Source organism: Cynocephalus volans, chromosome 6 (genome assembly GCF_027409185.1).
Source record: "Cynocephalus volans isolate mCynVol1 chromosome 6, mCynVol1.pri, whole genome shotgun sequence".
Taxonomy (NCBI): domain Eukaryota; kingdom Metazoa; phylum Chordata; class Mammalia; order Dermoptera; family Cynocephalidae; genus Cynocephalus; species Cynocephalus volans.
In genome coordinates this window covers 98,014,876-98,032,963 of record NC_084465.1, presented here as the reverse complement: position 1 = coordinate 98,032,963, position 18,088 = coordinate 98,014,876, and the positions used below count along the sequence as shown (strand labels likewise).

At 61.3% G+C, this 18,088-nt stretch overlaps 5 protein-coding genes across 6 annotated transcripts; 3 read left to right on the top strand and 2 right to left on the bottom strand.

Moving 5' to 3' along the window:
• The first annotated feature begins 249 nt into the window (after nucleotides 1-249).
• On the top strand, nucleotides 250-7,466 carry BICDL2 (BICD family like cargo adaptor 2). Its single transcript, XM_063101258.1, has 10 exons — nucleotides 250-261; nucleotides 1,459-1,754; nucleotides 4,043-4,258; nucleotides 4,397-4,513; nucleotides 4,623-4,769; nucleotides 5,593-5,784; nucleotides 5,900-6,046; nucleotides 6,483-6,613; nucleotides 6,867-6,987; nucleotides 7,067-7,466. The coding sequence occupies exons 2-10, from the start codon at nucleotides 1,473-1,475 to the stop codon at nucleotides 7,226-7,228; spliced, it is 1,515 nt and encodes a 504-aa protein (XP_062957328.1). The 5' UTR covers nucleotides 250-261; nucleotides 1,459-1,472; the 3' UTR covers nucleotides 7,229-7,466.
• Nucleotides 7,467-7,627: 161 nt separating this feature from the next.
• THOC6 (THO complex subunit 6) lies at nucleotides 7,628-10,557 on the bottom strand. The gene is made up of 13 exons (XM_063099269.1): nucleotides 10,261-10,557; nucleotides 9,557-9,672; nucleotides 9,384-9,448; nucleotides 9,190-9,293; nucleotides 9,066-9,103; nucleotides 8,935-8,983; nucleotides 8,760-8,831; nucleotides 8,564-8,666; nucleotides 8,430-8,479; nucleotides 8,282-8,344; nucleotides 8,073-8,183; nucleotides 7,854-7,988; nucleotides 7,628-7,775 (listed from the first exon to the last, which is right to left on the bottom strand). The coding sequence occupies exons 1-13, from the start codon at nucleotides 10,297-10,299 to the stop codon at nucleotides 7,695-7,697; spliced, it is 1,026 nt and encodes a 341-aa protein (XP_062955339.1). The 5' UTR covers nucleotides 10,300-10,557; the 3' UTR covers nucleotides 7,628-7,694.
• HCFC1R1 (host cell factor C1 regulator 1) lies at nucleotides 10,337-11,982 on the top strand. 2 transcript variants are annotated; one of them, XM_063099270.1, is made up of 4 exons: nucleotides 10,337-10,769; nucleotides 11,078-11,134; nucleotides 11,248-11,376; nucleotides 11,606-11,982. In XM_063099270.1, the coding sequence occupies exons 1-4, from the start codon at nucleotides 10,675-10,677 to the stop codon at nucleotides 11,739-11,741; spliced, it is 417 nt and encodes a 138-aa protein (XP_062955340.1). In that variant the 5' UTR covers nucleotides 10,337-10,674; the 3' UTR covers nucleotides 11,742-11,982. The 2 variants fall into 2 exon arrangements, with proteins under 2 accessions (XP_062955340.1, XP_062955341.1); XM_063099271.1 differs by lacking the exon at nucleotides 11,078-11,134 and having other exon boundaries at nucleotides 10,338-10,769.
• A 240-nt stretch (nucleotides 11,983-12,222) lies between these two features.
• Nucleotides 12,223-14,265, bottom strand: TNFRSF12A (TNF receptor superfamily member 12A). Its single transcript, XM_063100071.1, has 4 exons — nucleotides 14,116-14,265; nucleotides 13,287-13,391; nucleotides 12,912-13,046; nucleotides 12,223-12,830 (listed from the first exon to the last, which is right to left on the bottom strand). The coding sequence occupies exons 1-4, from the start codon at nucleotides 14,207-14,209 to the stop codon at nucleotides 12,775-12,777; spliced, it is 390 nt and encodes a 129-aa protein (XP_062956141.1). The 5' UTR covers nucleotides 14,210-14,265; the 3' UTR covers nucleotides 12,223-12,774.
• A 2,448-nt stretch (nucleotides 14,266-16,713) lies between these two features.
• On the top strand, nucleotides 16,714-17,379 carry CLDN6 (claudin 6). Its single transcript, XM_063100883.1, has one exon. It carries the CDS (start codon nucleotides 16,714-16,716, stop codon nucleotides 17,377-17,379), a length of 666 nt encoding a protein of 221 aa, XP_062956953.1.
• Nucleotides 17,380-18,088: the final 709 nt, after the last annotated feature.

The following is an 18,088-nucleotide window of genomic DNA, read 5'->3' as shown; positions in this document are numbered from 1 at the left end:
TCTATGCTCAGCGTAGAATCTGCACACAGTAGGGGCACAATCGACGGGCCCGGTGGTCATTTCAGACCGCAGCAAGATGGGCAGTGCCTGTGATCAGGGCGAAGGCGACTTTCCCTCCACCCCGTCCGGCCATTCCGGCCACCAGGGGGCGCCCCAGCCTCTCCGCGGCCCCGCCCCCTCACCTGTGCGGGCAGCGCACCTGGCACCGCCTCCGGAAAAGGGGACCGCGGGGACCTTGGAGGAGCCCAGCGGCGGCGACGGGTGAGAGCCCGGGGTCCCCGGGGGCGGGCCCTCTGAGCTGCGGGCGGCCCGGGCCGGCTGCGTCGGCGGGAAAGTATGCGGGGGACCGGGCGACCGGGCCGGACTCCTGGTGCCGCCGGGAAGAGGGGGACCCTGGGAGCACGGAAGGCGGTGACTGGGCTCGGGACGCCTGGGCTGGGGTGCTAAGTAGCAGCTCGGCGCGGGGAGGGGGAGGGGAAGAAATTGGGGAGGGGAGATAGGGGGAGGGGGAGGGAAGAGACCCCCCCAGGCGCGGCCTGGGGGCTTCGGGCTGGGACTACCGCGACACCTGGCTTCTGCGGGCTCCCATCCCCAGGGGCGGGCCGGGAAGTAAACAGAAACCCGGAGTGACGGCTGCAGCGCGGCCGGCCGGCACAACCTGTTACCTCGCCCTGCGCTGGGCCTGACGCCAGGGTGCTGGGAAACTGGGGGTCCAGGGGTCAGGGCACCTGAGTCTGGAGGGGCGCGGGCCGGAATGCCTGGGTCCAGCAATAAATGGGGAACTCAGGCAGGAGTCTAGGAAGGGTGGACACGAGGGGTGGAGAACTCTGGAGGGGTGAATTCCAGAATCCCTGGGTCCCGAGAAAATAGAAGAGTAAGGTCCAGGATACATGGGAGGGCCACAGGCTGGGGTCCTGGGATCTGTGTCCTGAGGAGATGGGGACCTGGACTTCTGGAAGAGGAGTAAGATGCAATCCTGCAGGCAAAGGGGTCAGGACACCTAAGTTCCCAAGGGATAGGGTCTTGCATTCTTGGGAGGAGAAGGGGCTGAACACATCCCTTAGTGCTGAGTACCTATCAACATGGGTTCTGGGAATTGTGTCCCACTTGGTGAGGGACTGGGAGCCAAACAGCTGGGTTCTGGGAAGGGGGTGTGGGGCCGTCAGTGGGGTGGCACTGGGACAAGATTCCTTGGGGACAGAGAATGTCTGACAGAGACCAATGCAAGTCAGCTTATTTCCTTCTGCTCCCTGCCTCAGTTTATCCTGGGGACATTAACGGAGCTGGGTGGCCAAAACACTGATCATTAACCCTTCGTGGCCCAGGGAGGCCCTGGCTGCAGGACTGGGAGGGCCAGTGGGCAGATGGAAGATTGCTGGAGGGCCAGCTGGTGGCCAGCAGGGGGCGAGCCCCATTGGGCTGCAGAGTGGAGCATCCTGCAGCTACCTGTCCCCACAGATGCTGCAGGTGCCATGAGCTCCCCAGACGGGCCAAGCTTCCCGTCAGGGCTGCTGTCAGGGGGCGCCTCCCCCAGCGGTGACGAGGGATTCTTCCCCTTTGTGCTGGAGCGTCGCGACTCATTCCTGGGAGGGGGCCCCGGGCCTGAGGAGCCTGAGGACCTGGCCCTGCAGCTGCAGCAGAAGGAGAAAGACCTGCTGTTGGCCGCGGAACTCGGCAAGATGCTTCTGGAGCGCAACGAGGAGCTGCGGAGGCAGCTGGAGACGCTGAGTGCCCAGCACTCCGAGCGTGAGGAAGTGAGCTGGTGGCCAGGGACCTGGGTGGGAAGGCAGGGGGGCAAGTGATCAGGAGGAGGACACATAGGCAGGGGGATGCATCTGGAACAGTTCAGGGGTGGGCCCGGTCCCCCCCGGCAGTGTTGCTAAGTGGTTAAGAACATGACCTCTGAGGATAAGTCAAGACCTAGGTTCAGACCCTTGCCTGGCTGTGTGACCCTGGGCAAGCCCTGGCCCTTTCTGGATCTGGGTCTGGCCCTCAGCAGTAAAGCATAATTGCAGCCAGCAGTTACTGGGCATCCACCTCCTGCCTGGCACTGGGCTAAGAGCTTTTCATGCATCATCTCAGTTAATTCTTGCCCAAACCCTGTGAGGTAGGTACACTCTTGCCTCTGCCCAGGCTCTGTTGGCCACACTCTCTCCCTGGGGCTCACATCTGGACCCCTAAACACCCTCCTGGATCTGTGTCATGGGCCCCAACCACTGCCCAACCTGGTTAGCTAACCACCCCGCACCCTCCTCACCGGCCTCCTAAAGGGCATCTCAACACAAGTGGCACCCGATTCCATGACCCCATCACGTGCTGTCCCCATCCTGGCCTCCTGCCTGAGGACCAGAGCCTCCTTGACCTCTCTCACGTGTGCACTTTCTTCCCCACATCTGCAAGCCCTGTCAATTCTTCTAACTACATTCCAAATTGACCCACTTCTCATCGTCTCTGTGGCTTCTGAGCTGGTCACAGCCTCCATCACCTCTGCCCCAGACACTGCAGCCGCTGCTCACTGCTCCCTACCTTCCACTCTTGCCTCTTGGAGCCCATTCTACAAGGGACAGTCAATGATCCTCAAAAACTGCAAACCTGAGGGCTGGCCGGTTAGCTCGGTTGGTTAGAGCACAGCCTTATAACAAGTCAGGGGTTTGGATCCCTGTACCAGCCAGCTGCCAAAAAAAAAAAAAAAAAAAAAAAAAATCAAAATCTCCCAACAGCTCCCCATGACACTTAGAATGAAACTGAAACTCTTCACCATGGCCTAACAGTCCCTGAGAGGACGGGGTCTCTTTTCAGTTCCTCGAATAACTGAAGCTGTTCCCTGGGGGCTGTGTGCTCGCTGTAGACCTCTTCCTGGCTGGCTCCTTCTTGCCTTCAGGAGTCCATTCAAACGTTGCTGCTTCCCCCTTGAAGGACCCCCCCACCCCACTCCTCACTCTTCATCCCTTCATCACGTTTCTTTACAGACTTTACAGTCCCTCTGCAACTACCTGGTTCAAGCATGTGTCCATTTGTCTCAAGCTGCTTGAGGTGGTGAACTTGCTGGTCTTGCTTTCCGTGATAGCCAGACCCCAGAATAGGGGGAGCTCAGGAAATATCAGACGAATGGATGGATGGATGGGACTTGGAGATATTAAGGGACTTGCCCAGACCACACAGCAGTAGCAGAGCCAAGCACTGTCCATCCAGCACAATCGGACCCCAAACCTGCTCACTTAATCCTGAGGCTGTGTTGACCCTACAGTATTTGGTTAAGAATTTGGCTGCCTGGGTTGACATCTCTGCTCCACTGTGTCCTCTCAACTGAGGATGTCAACATTTCTCCCTCTAGTGGATTGAGTGAAATAATGCAGATCAGGCACTAGCACAGACCTGGCAGGAGTATCTGCTAATAATTGTAGCAGCTTTGGTGTGTCACCTGGGCCCAGGCCCTTTCCACTTTGAGTACCTAGAGACAGGGGGGCAGAGATTGGCCCCCCATCTGCCTCTCCAAGCCAGGCATCTGGGCGTGCCAGGTGTGTCCCCCTGCTGGTTGGACAGGTTTGGGGGAGAGCAGGAGAGGCGTGGGGCCAGGGAGGGGCTGGCCAGGGTTAATTAGAGGGAGCTGGCCGGGAGGAGCTGGGGAGAGTGGCTGGGGAAAGGCTGGGCCTCCAGAGCCCCTGGAACACAGCAGGTGTGTGCGGCCATGGGCCGGGGCTTCAATTCTGCTAGACTCAGGCGCCAAAAACGGCGGCTGCAGCTTCGGGTCCAGAAGCCCAAGCAGCAGCCAGAGGTGAGTGGGCATTAGGGACCCCGCCCTATCCAGGGTCTGGCCTAGAACTTTCTCTCTACTGCTCCCCCTCTGTTGCCTGCTCTCTGAGTCTCTGGGTTTTGCACTCTTGGCACACTTCCTCACTGACTTTCTTCCCTCTCCTGCTTTCATGGCTGTCTCAGAGGACCCCTCAGAATCTCTCTTTGGGTGTCTGTTCCTCCATCTCAGTCTCTCTGAGTTTGTCTCATCTCTCCCTCTCTGTCTCTGACCCTTTGTCCGCCCCCTCAGCGGCTCCAGCAAGAGAACCATGAGCTCCGCAGGGGCCTGGCAGCCCGAGGAGCCGAGTGGGAGGCCAGGGCTATAGAGCTGGAAGGGGACATGGAGGCCCTGCGGGCCCAGCTGGGGGAGCAGCGCTCGGAGCAGCAGGACAGCGGGCGTGAACGGGCACGAGCCCTCAGCGAACTCAGCGAGCAGAACCTCCGGCTCAGCCAGCAGCTGGCCCAGGTGGGATGGCCCTGACCCAGGCCCCTGGGCAAGGTGGGAGCAGGTGCTTGGGTCCCCAGTGGGGGTTGGGTAGATTGGGCTTGGTGTTGAGGCTTGGGCCAGCTGAGGGCTCCACTACCCACCTTCTCCCCTCTCCAGGCCTCCCAGACTGAACAGGAGCTTCAGAGGGAACTGGACACCCTTCGGGGGCAGTGTCAGGCTCAGACTCTGGCCGGGGCAGAGCTGAGAACACAGCTGGACAGTCTGCAAGCGGAGGTGAGTGCCGGCTGGGGATGGGGGCCAGGGACCTGTCTGAACCAGAAAGACTGGGCTGGGGGCCATTTGGGGCTGGCCCCACACCCCCAAATCTGTGGCCTTTTCCCAGAACCAGATGCTCCAGAGCCGCCGGCAGGACCTGGAGGCCCAAATCCGTGACCTCCGTAAGGAGGTGGAAAAGGGCCGGGGCAGGCTGCAGACCACTCATGAGGAAGTGTTATTGCTGCGAAGACAGAGGCAGGAGCACAATCTTGAGGTGACTTCGGCTGGGGGGTGCAAACAGCCAGGCCTTTGGCAACAGCCTCGGGGTTTTCTGGGAGATGAGGCCAGAGCTGGATCACTGGGAGCCTCAGCAGCTGGCCCACAAGAGCGTGGACATTAGCCTGAGGGCAAGTGGGAGCCATGGAAGGCTGTTGAGCAGGGGAAGTACACTCTTAAAATTCATCAGAGAGGAGGCCAGGGAGGGGGCCGAGGCCAGAGCTCAGGCCAGAAATGACAGGGCCTGGACCACGTGCGGGGCAGTGGAGATGGAGAAAAGCGAATGAAAAGAGGGATTATGGTCTTATGCTTGAGGTATCAGGAGTTTGCACGTTGGGGTCAGATGGCCTGGCTTCTTACCCCAGTGTCCCTCCTCACTATTGTGGGATGCCCAGCCTCAGTTTCCCCATCTGTGAGGTGGGATGGTAAGGTACCTGCCTCACGGGACTATGGTGAGGATATGAGGCTCAGAAGGAAGAATCAATAAATGCTGGATGAAAGCAGTTAGTAAAGGGTTAGAAGGTAGGCCGGAGAGGGGATGGGGCTGTGAGAGGTGACCTGACAGGGTGGGGCTGGGGTGAGGTGATGCCCGGCCCCGCCCTGCTTTATAGGTGAGGAAATTGGTATCCGCTGATGGGAAGTGTGCGACCCAAGGCCGCCAGCGATCCAGCAGTGGGAGGGGGCCTGGGCCGCTGGGGCGCGGGGACGCCGGGGCTGTCGAGCTCTCCGCGGCGCTCGGGAGCCCCCTGTGGACCGGCCGCGGTATGCGGGCGCCGGGCGCTCCGGGCTGACCGTGCTTCTGTCTGTCCGACCTTCTGCAGCTGGAACGCGCGCGCTCCGAGTCTGGGGAGGCGCTGAGCGCGCTGCGGAGGCTGCAGCGGCGCGTCTCGGAGCTGGAGGAGGAGTCGCGCCTCCAGGACGCCGGCGTGCCGGGCACCTCGCTGCAGTCGGAGCTTGCCCACAGCCTTGACAGCGACCAGGACCAGGACGGCGACGGACGCGGAGACGCCCAGGTGAGCTCACGGCGACCAGCCCCCATCTGTGCCATCCTGGAGGGGCGCAGGCTCCTCCCCCCCTCCTTTTTCCATGAGATTCCACACTGCACTGACTGATTCCTTTGGCGCACAGACCATCCTGTCCCCGGAGATCCAAGAGACGTCCAGCCCCCAGCTTTCATCCCAGGAGGAGAGCTTAGAACCCCCCAAGAAGCGAGCATCCCTGAGCCCAGCGGAGATCCTGGAGAAGGAGGCAGAAGTGGCCAGGCTGCAGGATGAGGTGGGGGAGGGGGGCATAGTGCTGGATGCAGAGCACCCCCCTCGTCAGTTTCCCATCTCCATCTCCCAGCCTTTACCAACTTAGCCCCCTGTACCTAAATCGACCTTGATCTCAACAAACCCAGTGATGCTTCAAGAGCCAGCCTGTATGCCAGCCTCCTCCAGGAAGACTTCCTGGACTGCAACCCCCCCTCCTTAGTCCCACCCCCAATGCATCCCTCCTGCAGGCTTATACGTACCCAGCTAGCCCTGTCTCCCGCACCAGCCCGAGTCAGGTTCACCTCCGAGTCTCCAGCACAGGGCTACAGCTGCCTGTGGTGTTTGTCGAGCAGGCAGGGGAGGGCTGGGGAGAGCTGGAGGAGCCGGGACTGCCGGGAGGAGCAGGGGCTGCAAGGCCCAGAGGCCTACCCGCCTTGCTGTCCCCTCCCTGCCCGCAGGTTGTGCTGCAGCAGGCAGAGCTGCAGTCCCTGCGGGAGGAGCTGCAAAGGCAGAAGGAGTTGCGGGCGCAGGATGACCCTGAGGAGGCCCTGAGCAGCGCCCTCTCGGACCGCGACGAGGCCGTGAACAAGTGAGCCTCTGCCACCATCCACCATCGCCCCAGCGGGGCTCCAGACCCCCAGGGCACTCTGGCCCTTCTGGGCCCCTGATTTCCCCATCCGTGATTTGGGTTGACTATCCACACTGCTACCCTGGGGCTCTCTTATCTCCTTAAGTTTCAGTGTTATCGTCCCCCCTCCAACCCGGGTCCAGGATCCCCCGCCACTCCTGCTCCCTGAGGCCCCGGCGCCTTCAGACCCGTTCTCCGCCCCTCCCACCCGCAGGGCCCTGGAACTGTCCCTGGAGCTCGGCCGCGTCACGCTGGAGCGGGACTCTTTGTCCCGGGAGCTGTTGCGCACGATCCGCCAGAAGGTGGCGCTGACGCAGGAGCTGGAGGCCTGGCAGGTGAGGGCGGGACCGGGCCGGGCTGGGGCGGGACGGGGGCGGGGCCTGTCGCTGACCCGCCCCGGCCCCGCCCCCGCAGGACGACATGCAAGTGGTGATCGGGCAGCAGGTGCGCTCGCAGCGCCAGAAGGAGCTGAGTGCGGCGGCGACAGCCCCGCGCCGTGGCGCGCCCCGCTTCTCGCTGCGCCTGGGCCCCGGGCCTGCCGGTGGATTCCTCAGCAACCTCTTCCGAAGGACCTGAGGGCCAGGCCGAGGGGGCCACCCTTGTCCCTCTGGGGTTCACTTTCTTCTGGCCAACGGAGCGACAGGGCCCGAATGTCTTCCAAGGGGGGCTGATGCCCTCCCCACCCCTGGAGGCTGGGCAGGGACGCTTCGGGAGCAGGGACCGGCTTTAGGGGCCTGGGGCCCCAGGTGGGTGGCAGGGGCAGATGGAGCAGAGGTGTCTATTCTTCAAATCTGTATAGATCTATCTTTTCTAAGCACTAAGCACTCTGCCCTGGCATGCTCCAAGGCAGGGGAGGGGGTGGGTATTTATGTGTCAAGATCGGACAGGGTAATATATAAATCACTACACCAACTTGGCCTCCATTCTTGGGAAAGAAGCATATATAGAAAAGCCTAAAATTTTATTGTAAAAAAAGAGGAAAGAAAAGAAAAGAAAAAAATCACTCCAAACCCCTGGGATGGGGGCTGGGTGTCACTGGAGGTCAGAAGGACAGGGAGAAGGCTCGGTAGCCCAGGTTGGTGAAGACGTCCACCCGGCAGCTGTTGCCTGCAGCTGTCAGGACCTAGAGGCAAGAGGGGTATGACTGACCTCGCCACACCCCCAGGCCTCCCAGGATCACCCACGGTACCGCTAGGCCCACCTTGCACTCGGGGGCTGCAGGCTGCTGGTTGAGGCTGAGGTTGAGCAGCCCAGGGGAGGAGCTGGGCACCTGTGCCTTGAGCTCCCCACTCAGCTGCCACTGGTTGACGCAGGGGCCCTGGCCCGCTGAAAGAATCTGTGGAGGACAGGGAGGGGTTTGGAGGTCAGGGCTGGAGAAGGGAGCCGGTGGGGCTGGTGGAAGCAGGACAGAAGGCCTCACCAGGTCCTGGTAGAAGGTGACATGCTTCTGTGGTGCCCGCATGGGGAAGATGGTGGTAGGTGTGGAGGATCGGAGGTGCCAGAGGGTCAGGGCTGGGCCCCCTCCACAGACCTAGGCAGAAAGGCAGGGTCCCCAGACACCGTGAGCCACAGGCCCTCAGCTGACAGGGCCCAGAGCTGCCACCCCGACTCACACTCTGTCCAGCTCACCATCCAGTCTGAGTCAGTCGCCAAGCATCCGATCCAGCGCCCATTGTGGGGCCTTGAACACTCCTGGGAGAGAGGAAGGGAAGAGGTGAGGACACAGAGGACACCGGGAAGGAGGAAGGGAGAACAGGGGTGTGGGTGGTGCCCTCACCTCGTGCTTGTAGACCTCGATTGTCTGGACCTCCTTGGCTGTGCGGAGATCTGTGGGGAAAGAACCATGAGAGGCGCCCTACTCGTCCCAGCCTCCCTCACTGCCATCTTGCCCTCCAGACAGCCACCCTTTACCCCAAAGCCGCACAGCCCCATCCTCGCCGCCTGACAGCACCTCGGGGCTCCGTTCCCGCAGTGCCAGACAATGAATGTAGTCTGTGTGGCCGCGGAGGGCCCGCTGAAGAGAGAGGGACCGTGTCAGGAAGAGGCCAAGGAAGAGCACACCCCCACCCCCAGCCCAGACTGCCCCCAGCTCCAAGGCCCTGCTCACTGTGAAGGTCCCAGTTTCAAGGTCCATTATGTGCAGCTGACAATCCCCTCCAGCCAGGATGAGGGAATTCTCCTGCAGAGGAAGGGAGGGGTGGGGCTGGAGTCATTGTCAAATCAGGACAGGGAGAGGGTGAATGATTAACGTTTGGGCGAAGAACAGTCACAAAGGTTCAGACCTTGGGGACCAGCAGCAAAGCATTGATCTCAGGCACTTCCAGGCTGGTCCTGGGGGAAAGAGGAAGGGTTGGCGTCCACAAGGCAGTGCCTCCACCCCCATGTGCCCTCCACCCACGTGGCCCTGGCTCACCTGTATGGGGGCTGACGATGCCACAGTTCCTTACAGCCCTTCATGGGGGAAAACACTGGGTGACCTCAAAGGCTCTTTCTGGGGTGGGGCACCCCAGCCTTTCCTCAAGTTCCAGACTCCTTACCTTCTTGAGGACTTCTGCCCAAAGCCAGGCCTTCACCTCCCCATCCCCAGCACTGAGCAGATGTCGATCGGTAGAGACCATGCTGTAGACGGGCCCATCATGGGCTAAAGGGAAATGCAGAACCTAAGTGAGCCCATCCTGTCCCCCTCCTCCACCCCAGGGTCCCCTAAGCCAGATTCGATGGCTAGACCCACCTTGGAAAGTCACCATGGGCTTCTTACTTTCCTCTTTGGCCTCTGAGCTCAAAGCAGCAGACAAGCTGAAGGGCAGAGGGGAGGGAGGCCCAGGAGTCAGAATCAGGGGCATCAGTCCCAGGAGGGCTGAGTGCCAGGGTTAACAAATGGTGGGAAGCAGGGTCCGAGGGTACCTGAAGATGGCGATCTGCCCATAATTGTTGCCAACCGCCAGGAACTTCCCACAGGGTGAGACGCTCTGGGAAAAGATGGTCATGTGCAGCCGCTGCAGGGCCTGAAACACTTCCATCTGTGGGGAGAGGCTGGATGAGGCCTGTCTGGGACATCTGGGGCCTCGAATCCACAGACTCCTCCCTGCTTCCCCTGCCGCCAGCCTGGCTCCCACTGCCCAGACTTAGTTTTCTTTTGAGGCTGCCCACCATGCACGCCTCTGCCCATGCAGTCCCAGGGGTGGCTCCAAGAAGAGGGTGAACAAAGGCAGAGTTGAAGCGTGATGTCTAGTGGAACCTTGAACAAGCACCCAGACTCGCCTACCAGTTTCCCCCACCATCAAATGGAGCTCACAAGAGATTCTGTCACGATTAGATGAGCTAAAGATTACAAAGAGCTTTGCCTAGGGTTGTCACGTGAACATTTCTTAAAAAGCAGCTCTACTGCCCCAGCACAGAAACACGTACTGACTTCTAACATCTACCCTCTGGCTTTTATGTTAGGCCACCGAGGCACTTCTGGGTTACTCTCCCGCCCCGTGGTCAAAGTCCGAGCCCCACAAACAGCCCACGCAAAACAGATCAGGGCAGGATTCCTTGCCAGCCCCATCCCAGTACGGCCCGGACTACAAACCCCAGCAGGCACCGCGCACTGCGGTCCGTCTCACCTGACCAAGAGGCGCTGCGAGCGGCACAGCTCCCTCCATCTTCGAGAACTACAAGTCCCAGAGAGCTCCGCGCACGACGCAGCCGCACAAGCCCAGACGTGCGGACGAGCGGCTCTTCACCGCCGCCGGAGCGAAGGCGGCCGCCACGTAACACCCTGAACCCCAGGAACCGAGGTGAGCGCCGCGAAGCCCCCTGACACTAAGGATTGGCGCTCACCACAGCCCTGTCACGCCGGATCCCCTCCCCCACCCCGCCAAGCAGATCCGTCTTCCAGCCTCACGCCGCCCGTCTTCCGCTCCTGCGCGGAACCTCGGCGCTATGCACGCCCAAAGCCACGCCTCTTCGCGTTGGGCCACGCCCTCGGAGGCTCCGCCCCTGTCGCCCGGATCCCACCCGCAAGACCCCGAACCCCAATGATCCTGCAGGAGCCCCTGGAGCGAGGTCCCCGGGGTCGGGCCCAGCGCGACCCGCTGGCCGCCTCGGGAGCGATTCGGGGCCAGGACGCCAGGTGCGTATGGAGGCCCTGACCAGGGGGCTCGGGAGCTTTGGTTGGGGTTTCAGGGTTGTTCTGCAGGACGACACGCGATGGGGCGAATTAGCGGGACTTGGACATGAGCTGAGTTGGGATTGGGGCTGGGGGCTTAGTGTTGAGACTTCCGAGGTAGGCTGCTGGATGGCCCAGGAGAGGGAAGTGACAGGCGTCAGCTGAGACAGGGATGGGCTCGGGGCTCCTGGCTGACGCTGCAGGCTCAAGCAGGCAGATCCTCGGGAAGGGGCCAAGAGGGTGGGGTGCACCTGGCTCTCTTTTTTTCCCAGCTCCCCTCTCCGAGGAGCTGTGCCCATGAGCACCAAGCGGCGCCTGGAGGAGGAGCAGTGAGTTTGGGGGTAGGGAGGGATTCCCAACCTGATCTCTGTTACCTGTGGTCCCCATCAGGCTGCCTCCCCTCTCAGTACTCCAGCCTGCCTTTCTCCCTGTCTCTCCTCAGGGAGCCTCTGCGCAAGCATTTCCTGTCGGAGGAGAACATGGCCACCCACTTCTCTCGACTCAGCCTGCACAATGACCACCCCTACTGCAGTCCCCCAGTGGCTTTCCCTCCAGCACTGCCCGCACTCAGGTAGGCACCTCCACTGGCCACGCCTTCTAGGTCACACCTGGTCCTCAGAGCTGACCTCCAGGCCTTGCCTCATCGTGCTATTTTTAGCTTCTAGCGGGCCTCTGTTTCCCATCTTGGCTCTTTGGAAAGTGCTGGGAACCCAAGAGCCCCTGGGGACGTGAACCTGGTGTGATGTGGTTCTACCAGGCCAGCCTCAGCCCCATGCCCTTACTGTCATTTCCTCTTCCAGGAGCCCTTGTTCTGAGCTGCTTCTCTGGAGCTACCCTGGGAGCCTTATCCCCGAGGCACTCCGGCTGCTGAGGCTGGGGGACACCCCCACCCCCCACTACCCTGCAACCCCAGCTGGGGACATAATGGAGTTCTGAGTGCTGGTGGACAGTGCCCCTCCCCACCTTCCTTCTTCCCCACAACAGAGGAGACCAGCAACCCCCACAAACGGACAAGGTGCTGGCTTATTCTCCTCCAGCCCAGGCATCTGGGCACCAGGACCTTCCCCCAACAGAGGAGGATACTGAGCCCTGTGGAACCCTGGGATGGGAGGGGCAGGAGCTAGGAAGGGAGGCATCTCCCCCAGGAGAAATAAATAAAGATTGCTGAGGAAATGAAGGCTTGTCTGGAACCTGGGGCCTTTGGGAGGGAGGGGACGGCTGGGGTGTTGGATGAGAGGGTTGCTCCTCAGGATCTTCCCTGGAAAACGGTCAGGGCCAGCCAGGTCCTGGCAGGCTGGGCTCCAGGCATTGAGAATGTGTGAGTCAGAGCCTCACCCCCGCCCCCGCGGCAGACTGACTCACTCCCTCCCTCCAGCTCTGGGGAATCAAGCTGGGGATCCTGCAACTCTCCAAGCCATTTAAAGTTAAAGATTCTTTTATTAATAAGTTCTCCCTCCCCTCCAGACTTTCTCCCCAAAATAAATATGTCCTCCCCCTTTTGCAGGTTGGGGGGTCCGTATCTTGGGGCAAGCCCTCCTAGAGGGCCAGCCCCTAGTGTTAAGTACAGGTCCCTAGCCCTCCAGGTTGAGACCACCTGTGGTGGAATTTCAGTACATCTGAGTGGGTGGGCCCTAATGTTGTGCCTGCCCCTCAAGTCAGCCTGACCCCCAAGGCATCAGGAGACCCCCGTGTGCAAATGCTGCAGTTCCTTAGTGTCAGCGGGTTTGTGTGAGCCAGCATCAGGCTCCTTTTCTGTCTTGGAGCCAAAGACAGGGCAATAAGACACCTTGGAAGGCTCCCCTGAACCCTGGGTCCAGGCCTCAGAGGTGATTCACCTCCTCTCCCCACCCCCCTTGTGGTTGGAGGAGCCTGGCTCAGGCTGTGTCTGGGAGGCAGGGGCTGGCTCCAGAATGAATGAATGAATGAATGATGAGTAGGCGCGGCCCGGGCTGGCAGGGGGCGCTCAGTGTCACTGGATCAGCGCCACGCCTGGGCAGCCCTCTCCACCAGTCTCTTCTATTGGGGCTGCAAGATAAGAGGTGGGGTCGTCATGAGAGGGGTAAATGTCGGGGAGTGATAGGGGCGGGCGGGCCGGAGCACACTTACTGGTAAACTTCTCTCTCCTGCGGCACCGTCTCCAGACGAGGAAGCCAGAAAGCAGCCCCAGCACGAGAGCCAGGCTCAGGGCGCCCCCCAGGATGGGCCAAAGCAGAGGGAAGGGGGTAGGAGGTGCTGTAGCACCTGGGGGCGGGACTCAAAGTTAGACCTCGCCCCTCTCCGGATCAGCCCCGCTCCCTAGAACTAAGCCTCAAGCCTTCCCTTTATCACGGCCCTCACCCTGATTGAAGACCCTTCCCCACTCCCGCCTCCTCCCGCCCCGAATAATTTCCTACATCCGAAGCCCTCTGTCCCGCTCTCCGCCCCAGCAACCCTCTCCTCCTGTCTGGGGTCCACTTGCTACTGGCCCCGCCCCCCACTCACAGCCCAGGCAGAAGTCGCTGTGCGGTCGCGCCGGGCACGAAGCGCAGTCCATGCACTTGTCGAGGTCCGAGCTCCAGGAGCTGCCGCGAGAACAGGGTGCAGTGCCTGGGGAGGGGGCCGTGGGTCAGAGGCTGGGGGCGGGGCGGCAGCTATTTTGGGGGCTGAGGTCAGGGTCGGCCGGCTCGAATAACATGAGTCACCGGCGCCCTCCCCTCCGCATTCCTCACAGGTGACCGCACGGCCCGACCGGGACACGGCAACGCTGGGGGGGGGGGGCCGTAGCGCGGAACGCTGGGGGGGGTCAGGTCCCCACAACCCCCCCGCCGCCGGCGGGTGACTCACTCCTGGGCACCAGGCCCGACCCCGGTCCCTCCCCCCGCATAGCTGGGCACTGAAGTCACCGGATGGAAGGGGGCACCCCACATGGTATAGAGGGCACAGACCCCTGTGCCTCTCGACGACCCCCACCCCGAATCTTCAGTCATCGGGGCTGGGCAGAGCCAGTACTGACCAGGCTGGGGGCGTGCCCGCTCACCAGACTAAACATCCCGCCCTCAAACTTACTTTCTTTCTCCACTTCCAGTCCGGACGTTCGGGACACAAGTCCCCCCACCCCGACTGGACAGGCAGGGCAACTGAGGCCCGGGCTGCGGCTAACGCTTGGAACGCGATGAGACCTCTCTCAGAAGGGAGCGCGGTGTCTCAAGACCATCTGACCCCAGATCCCCCCATCCGCCTGGTCCCCCCATTTCCGCTCCATCCTCCAGGCAGCCAATCCGGCTCCCGATCCCCGGCGTGGGGGTCCCCCGCGGCCCTGCGCCCCGCGTACCTGGAGCCTGCTCCCCGGCCGTGGCGCGTAGCAGCGTCAACGCGAGCCCCAACGCGAGGAGGCGCCGCAGCGGAGGCGGAGAGCCCTGAGCCATGCTGCGCGTCCCGCGGCCGCTGCTGTCTGCTCCCGCCGCCCGCGGCCGGGACCCGGGGCAGCGGCCCCGCCCCGCCCCCGCCTTCCGGGGCGGAGCCCTCGCCTCCGCGCGCCCCGCCCCGACCGGCCAGCGGCACTCGGTCATTCGTTCAATAAACCGCCGGGACCTCCAGGAACGCAGACCCGGTCTCTGCCCTCTCGGTGATCAAGTCCCGGAGGTGTGGGGTAGGGGGACTCAGACACGAAACAATACCGCAGCTTTCTTAAGGGCCCCGGGGGCATAACAATTACACAAAAATAATGTGTCGTTCAGTTTGTACCTTACAGGTAGTTACATACTAAAGTGCAGTTTGTTGCCTCCATTTTGCAGAGTAGGAAACTGAGGCTCAGGAACGTTAGGTGTGTTCCAGAGGTCACGATGCTAGTAAGTGGCGGGGCCGAGACTCCAGCTCCGCTTGGCTCCGCGCCCTGCGCCCTGACCGTCCGTGGGTCCTGTAGTCGGCCAGGGGTCTCCGCACCCGGGCCCTCGTTTCGAGCGCCCCCCTCTGACGAGGCCGGGATTCCTGCGCCCGGTGCGGTCCGGGCCGGGGTCTCTGCCCCTCCCCTGGGGCGGTGGTCCACTGACGTCACCGCTTCTTTAAGACCCCTGTCTCCTCCCCCATCCCCACACTCAGCCTAAGAATTTCCCTGGTGTCTCTCGCAGGTGAGCTTGGGGGAAGTGTGCGTGTTGGGAAGGTAAAGGGGAGTCGCCTCTCAGAGCCAAGCGCAGGGGTCATGGCCGCGTGGGTGGGCGTGCCCGTGGAGAACCTAGGCTCCGCTCCTGGTTCGGCTCAGCGAGTCCCTGGGCTGTAGGGCTGCGCGAAGCCACCGCGGCGATCGGGTCCTACGGCGGCTCCGGAAGGGTTAAACGCCCCTCCCCCCTCCCCGGGACAAAAGCTTCGATACCCCGGGCGCCCCTCCCCCACCTGCCTTGCCTCTCTGCGGCGGGGCTCCCCTCCCCCTCACCTGCGGGAGCGGACCCTGCTGCCAGCGCCGCCTTTAAACCCCTCCCGGGGACGCGGCTCCCAGGCTGGGGTGGCGGTCCCTTGGACAGAGCCGGGGCTGCAGTGTGTGGAAAGGGAAGGGAGTGAGGCCAGGGGCGCGCTCAGAGGAGAGAGGCCGGGGATGCCTAGATTGGCGTAGCCCCGGCCCTAACTTGGCCAGAGGAGTGATTGGCGGACCTGGGCGCTGGGGCAGAGCGTGCTGGCCTGGCCCGGCCAATCTCCCCAGAGGTCGTGAGCTCGGCCTACTGGGGCAGGACAGCAAAGGAGAAGTGAGAGCCTGCCGTCGGGCCGCACTGCTGGCGCCGGCGCCAAGTTTAGGTCCAAGCCGTGCGCACGAAGAACTTTGGGCAATGCGAAGCCACAGCAGGGCCTTGAGCAGAACTGATCGCCGGGGCGACCTCCAACAGGTGGTGGGATATGAAGGGACACGAGTGCAGACCAGGGTGGCGGTGGAGAAACTGGCTCAGCTCCTTTTAGGGAAGTTGTGCCCCGATTGGACCCTAGCATGACACAAGAAAATGAGAAAATGCCCCCAACCTTGAGGGTATGCTCTCTGGCCCCTAGGGGAGTGTAGAGGGCAGGACTCAAGAGAGTCAGTGGGTGGCCTTGGGAAAGGAACTGCTTTCGGGTTGGAGGATTATTTCATCTCTCTTGCCCCTCCAGGGATTGGCTGGGGCTGGGGCTGGGCCGGGCCTGGAGGGGCCTGACCAGGTGTGCCAGCCACCTGGTGTGAGAAGCCTGGGCCTCATGGAGGGTGGGGGAGGGCCAGGCTTGGGACTCTAGATTTTCTTTCTTTCTTTCTTTCTTTTTTTTAAAGATGACTAGTAAGGGGATCTTAACCCTTGACTTGGTGTTATCAGCACCACGCTCTCCCAAGCGAGCCACGGGCTGGCCCCTAGGACTCTAGATTTTAAGATCAACCAGCCTGGAGTATGGAACCAATGTGGGGTGAGGGGTTTGAACACTGGGTGGTGGAAGGAAGCTTGGGATGTCCAGTCTTAGTGCTGAAACTGACAAGTTTTGAGCCTGAAGCTCATGGCTAGAGCCAGATCGCCATCTGTGTTCCTCACAGAAACCACCTGGAAATTGCACTCTGTATGTTCTGCTTTTTGCCACTTTGCTGCTTGATAAAATGTACTCAAAAGTGGCTAAGGCTGAGGACTGGCATTCACACAGGCTTTATACTCTTGCCTATCATTTGCACTCAGAACTGCTGGGACAGGGTTGCTTGCTTATTCACCAGGGAGACAGATAAATGCTAAAGCATTCAATGTTCATTTTGCCCATGAGAAAATGAGGCTCAGGGAGTGTGTCCTGCCCATGTTGCAGGACATGTTGACCAACTCCCAGGGTGCATGCTCTTGGTGTCCTGTGTGGGCAACGCATGTGGCATGAGGTCTGAGCCAGCCAGTCTTAGCACTGCTTCTGTCCCCCAATGTAATGCAGCTCCTTCAACATCACCATGGCCTCTGCTGGTCTGCAAATCCTGGGAATCATCCTGACACTGCTGGGCTGGGTGAATGCCCTGGTGTCCTGCGCCCTGCCCATGTGGAAGGTGACTGCCTTCATCGGCAACAGCATCGTGGTGGCCCAGGTGGTGTGGGAGGGCCTGTGGATGTCCTGCGTGGTGCAGAGCACCGGGCAGATGCAGTGCAAGGTGTACGATTCTCTGCTGGCCCTGCCCCAGGACCTGCAGGCTGCACGTGCCCTCTGTGTCATCACCCTCCTTGTGGTCCTGCTCGGCCTGCTGGTCTACCTTGCTGGAGCCAAGTGTACCACCTGTGTGGAGGACAAGGACTCTAAGGCCCGCCTGGTGCTCACCTCTGGAATCATCTTCCTCATATCAGGGGTCCTGACCCTGATCCCCATCTGCTGGACTGCCAATGCCATCATCCAGGACTTCTACAACCCCCTGGTGGCTGAGGCCCAAAAGCGGGAGCTAGGGGCCTCCCTCTACCTGGGCTGGGCAGCCTCGGGCCTTTTGTTGCTGGGCGGGGGGCTGCTGTGCTGCACCTGTCCTTCTGGGGGTTCCCGAGGCTCCAGCAATTACATGGCCCGCTACTCAGTGTCTGTCCCGCATACCACCTCTCGGGGGCCCTCTGAGTACCCCACCAAGAATTATGTCTGATGCCAGTGAGGGAGTGGGGGTCCCACTGGCAATGGAGCCCTCACCCCTGGGCTGGAGCCATCAAGAGGTGGTGATGTGTAACCACTTTGGGGTTGGTTTCTATCTTTTCTTTTTGCTCTTTTATTTCTATGGGGTATTTTAAAAATCCATTTGATAACTGCACCAGACTCCCACCTGGACTCTGCTGTTGGCATTTCTCACCTTTGGATGGTGGAGCCAAAGAGGTGGTGTGGTGCTTTGAGTTTCTGGATCTTTCTCCAGGGGCAGAGGATGTCCCTAGACATCCCCATCTTGGAACCCAACCTGGAGCTGTGGAACCAGTGTGAAGCCTTGCTGTTCTGATAGCAAGATGGCCTGTCCCCAGGAGTTCCCACAGCTGCTGGGGGCTGGGCTTCCCTGGACTTGCAGGGACAGCTGCCCCTTCCTGGTCCGGGCTCTGGAACCCCGAGGGGCTCCTGAGCCTCTATTCTCACCTCTGGAAGAGCAGGTGATGCGTTATCAAAGAACTGCCCACCTCCCAGTCTTCTGACCTCTGGCTCCTCCATCCTGTTGTCAGGTCCCAGCTGTGCTGTAGACTCCTACCCCTCACCTCCCACCCTGCACTCTTCTGCCCATGCCCCACCCACACTCACAAGTTTTTACTAAATAAAGCTTGTTTTGTATGTGCCTTTGGTGTTGCGGGGGGGGGGGGTGGTACTGAGTGCCCAGC

Coding starts and splice junctions, on each gene's coding strand:
- BICDL2 (XM_063101258.1), top strand. CDS start 1,473: ATGAGCTCCCCAGACGGGCCAAGCTTCCCGTCAGGGCTGCTGTCAGGG. Junction 6,047..6,482: donor TGGCCAGGCTGCAGGATGAG/GTGGGGGAGGGG, acceptor CCCTGCCCGCAG/GTTGTGCTGCAGCAGGCAGA. Junction 6,988..7,066: donor AGGAGCTGGAGGCCTGGCAG/GTGAGGGCGGGA, acceptor CCGCCCCCGCAG/GACGACATGCAAGTGGTGAT.
- THOC6 (XM_063099269.1), bottom strand. CDS start 10,299: ATGGAGGGAGCTGTGCCGCTCGCAGCGCCTCTTGGTCAG. Junction 8,480..8,563: donor TGGGGCTGTGCGGCTTTGGG/GTAAAGGGTGGC, acceptor CTTTCCCCACAG/ATCTCCGCACAGCCAAGGAG. Junction 8,345..8,429: donor TCGAGGTCTACAAGCACGAG/GTGAGGGCACCA, acceptor CCTCTCTCCCAG/GAGTGTTCAAGGCCCCACAA.
- HCFC1R1 (XM_063099270.1), top strand. CDS start 10,675: ATGATCCTGCAGGAGCCCCTGGAGCGAGGTCCCCGGGGTCGGGCCCAG. Junction 10,770..11,077: donor ATTCGGGGCCAGGACGCCAG/GTGCGTATGGAG, acceptor TTTTTTTCCCAG/CTCCCCTCTCCGAGGAGCTG. Junction 11,135..11,247: donor CGGCGCCTGGAGGAGGAGCA/GTGAGTTTGGGG, acceptor GTCTCTCCTCAG/GGAGCCTCTGCGCAAGCATT.
- TNFRSF12A (XM_063100071.1), bottom strand. CDS start 14,209: ATGGCTCAGGGCTCTCCGCCTCCGCTGCGGCGCCTCCTCGCGTTGGGG. Junction 13,392..14,115: donor GGCCGGGGAGCAGGCTCCAG/GTACGCGGGGCG, acceptor CCCCCTCCCCAG/GCACTGCACCCTGTTCTCGC. Junction 12,831..12,911: donor CAGGAGAGAGAAGTTTACCA/GTAAGTGTGCTC, acceptor CTTATCTTGCAG/CCCCAATAGAAGAGACTGGT.
- CLDN6 (XM_063100883.1), top strand. CDS start 16,714: ATGGCCTCTGCTGGTCTGCAAATCCTGGGAATCATCCTGACACTGCTG.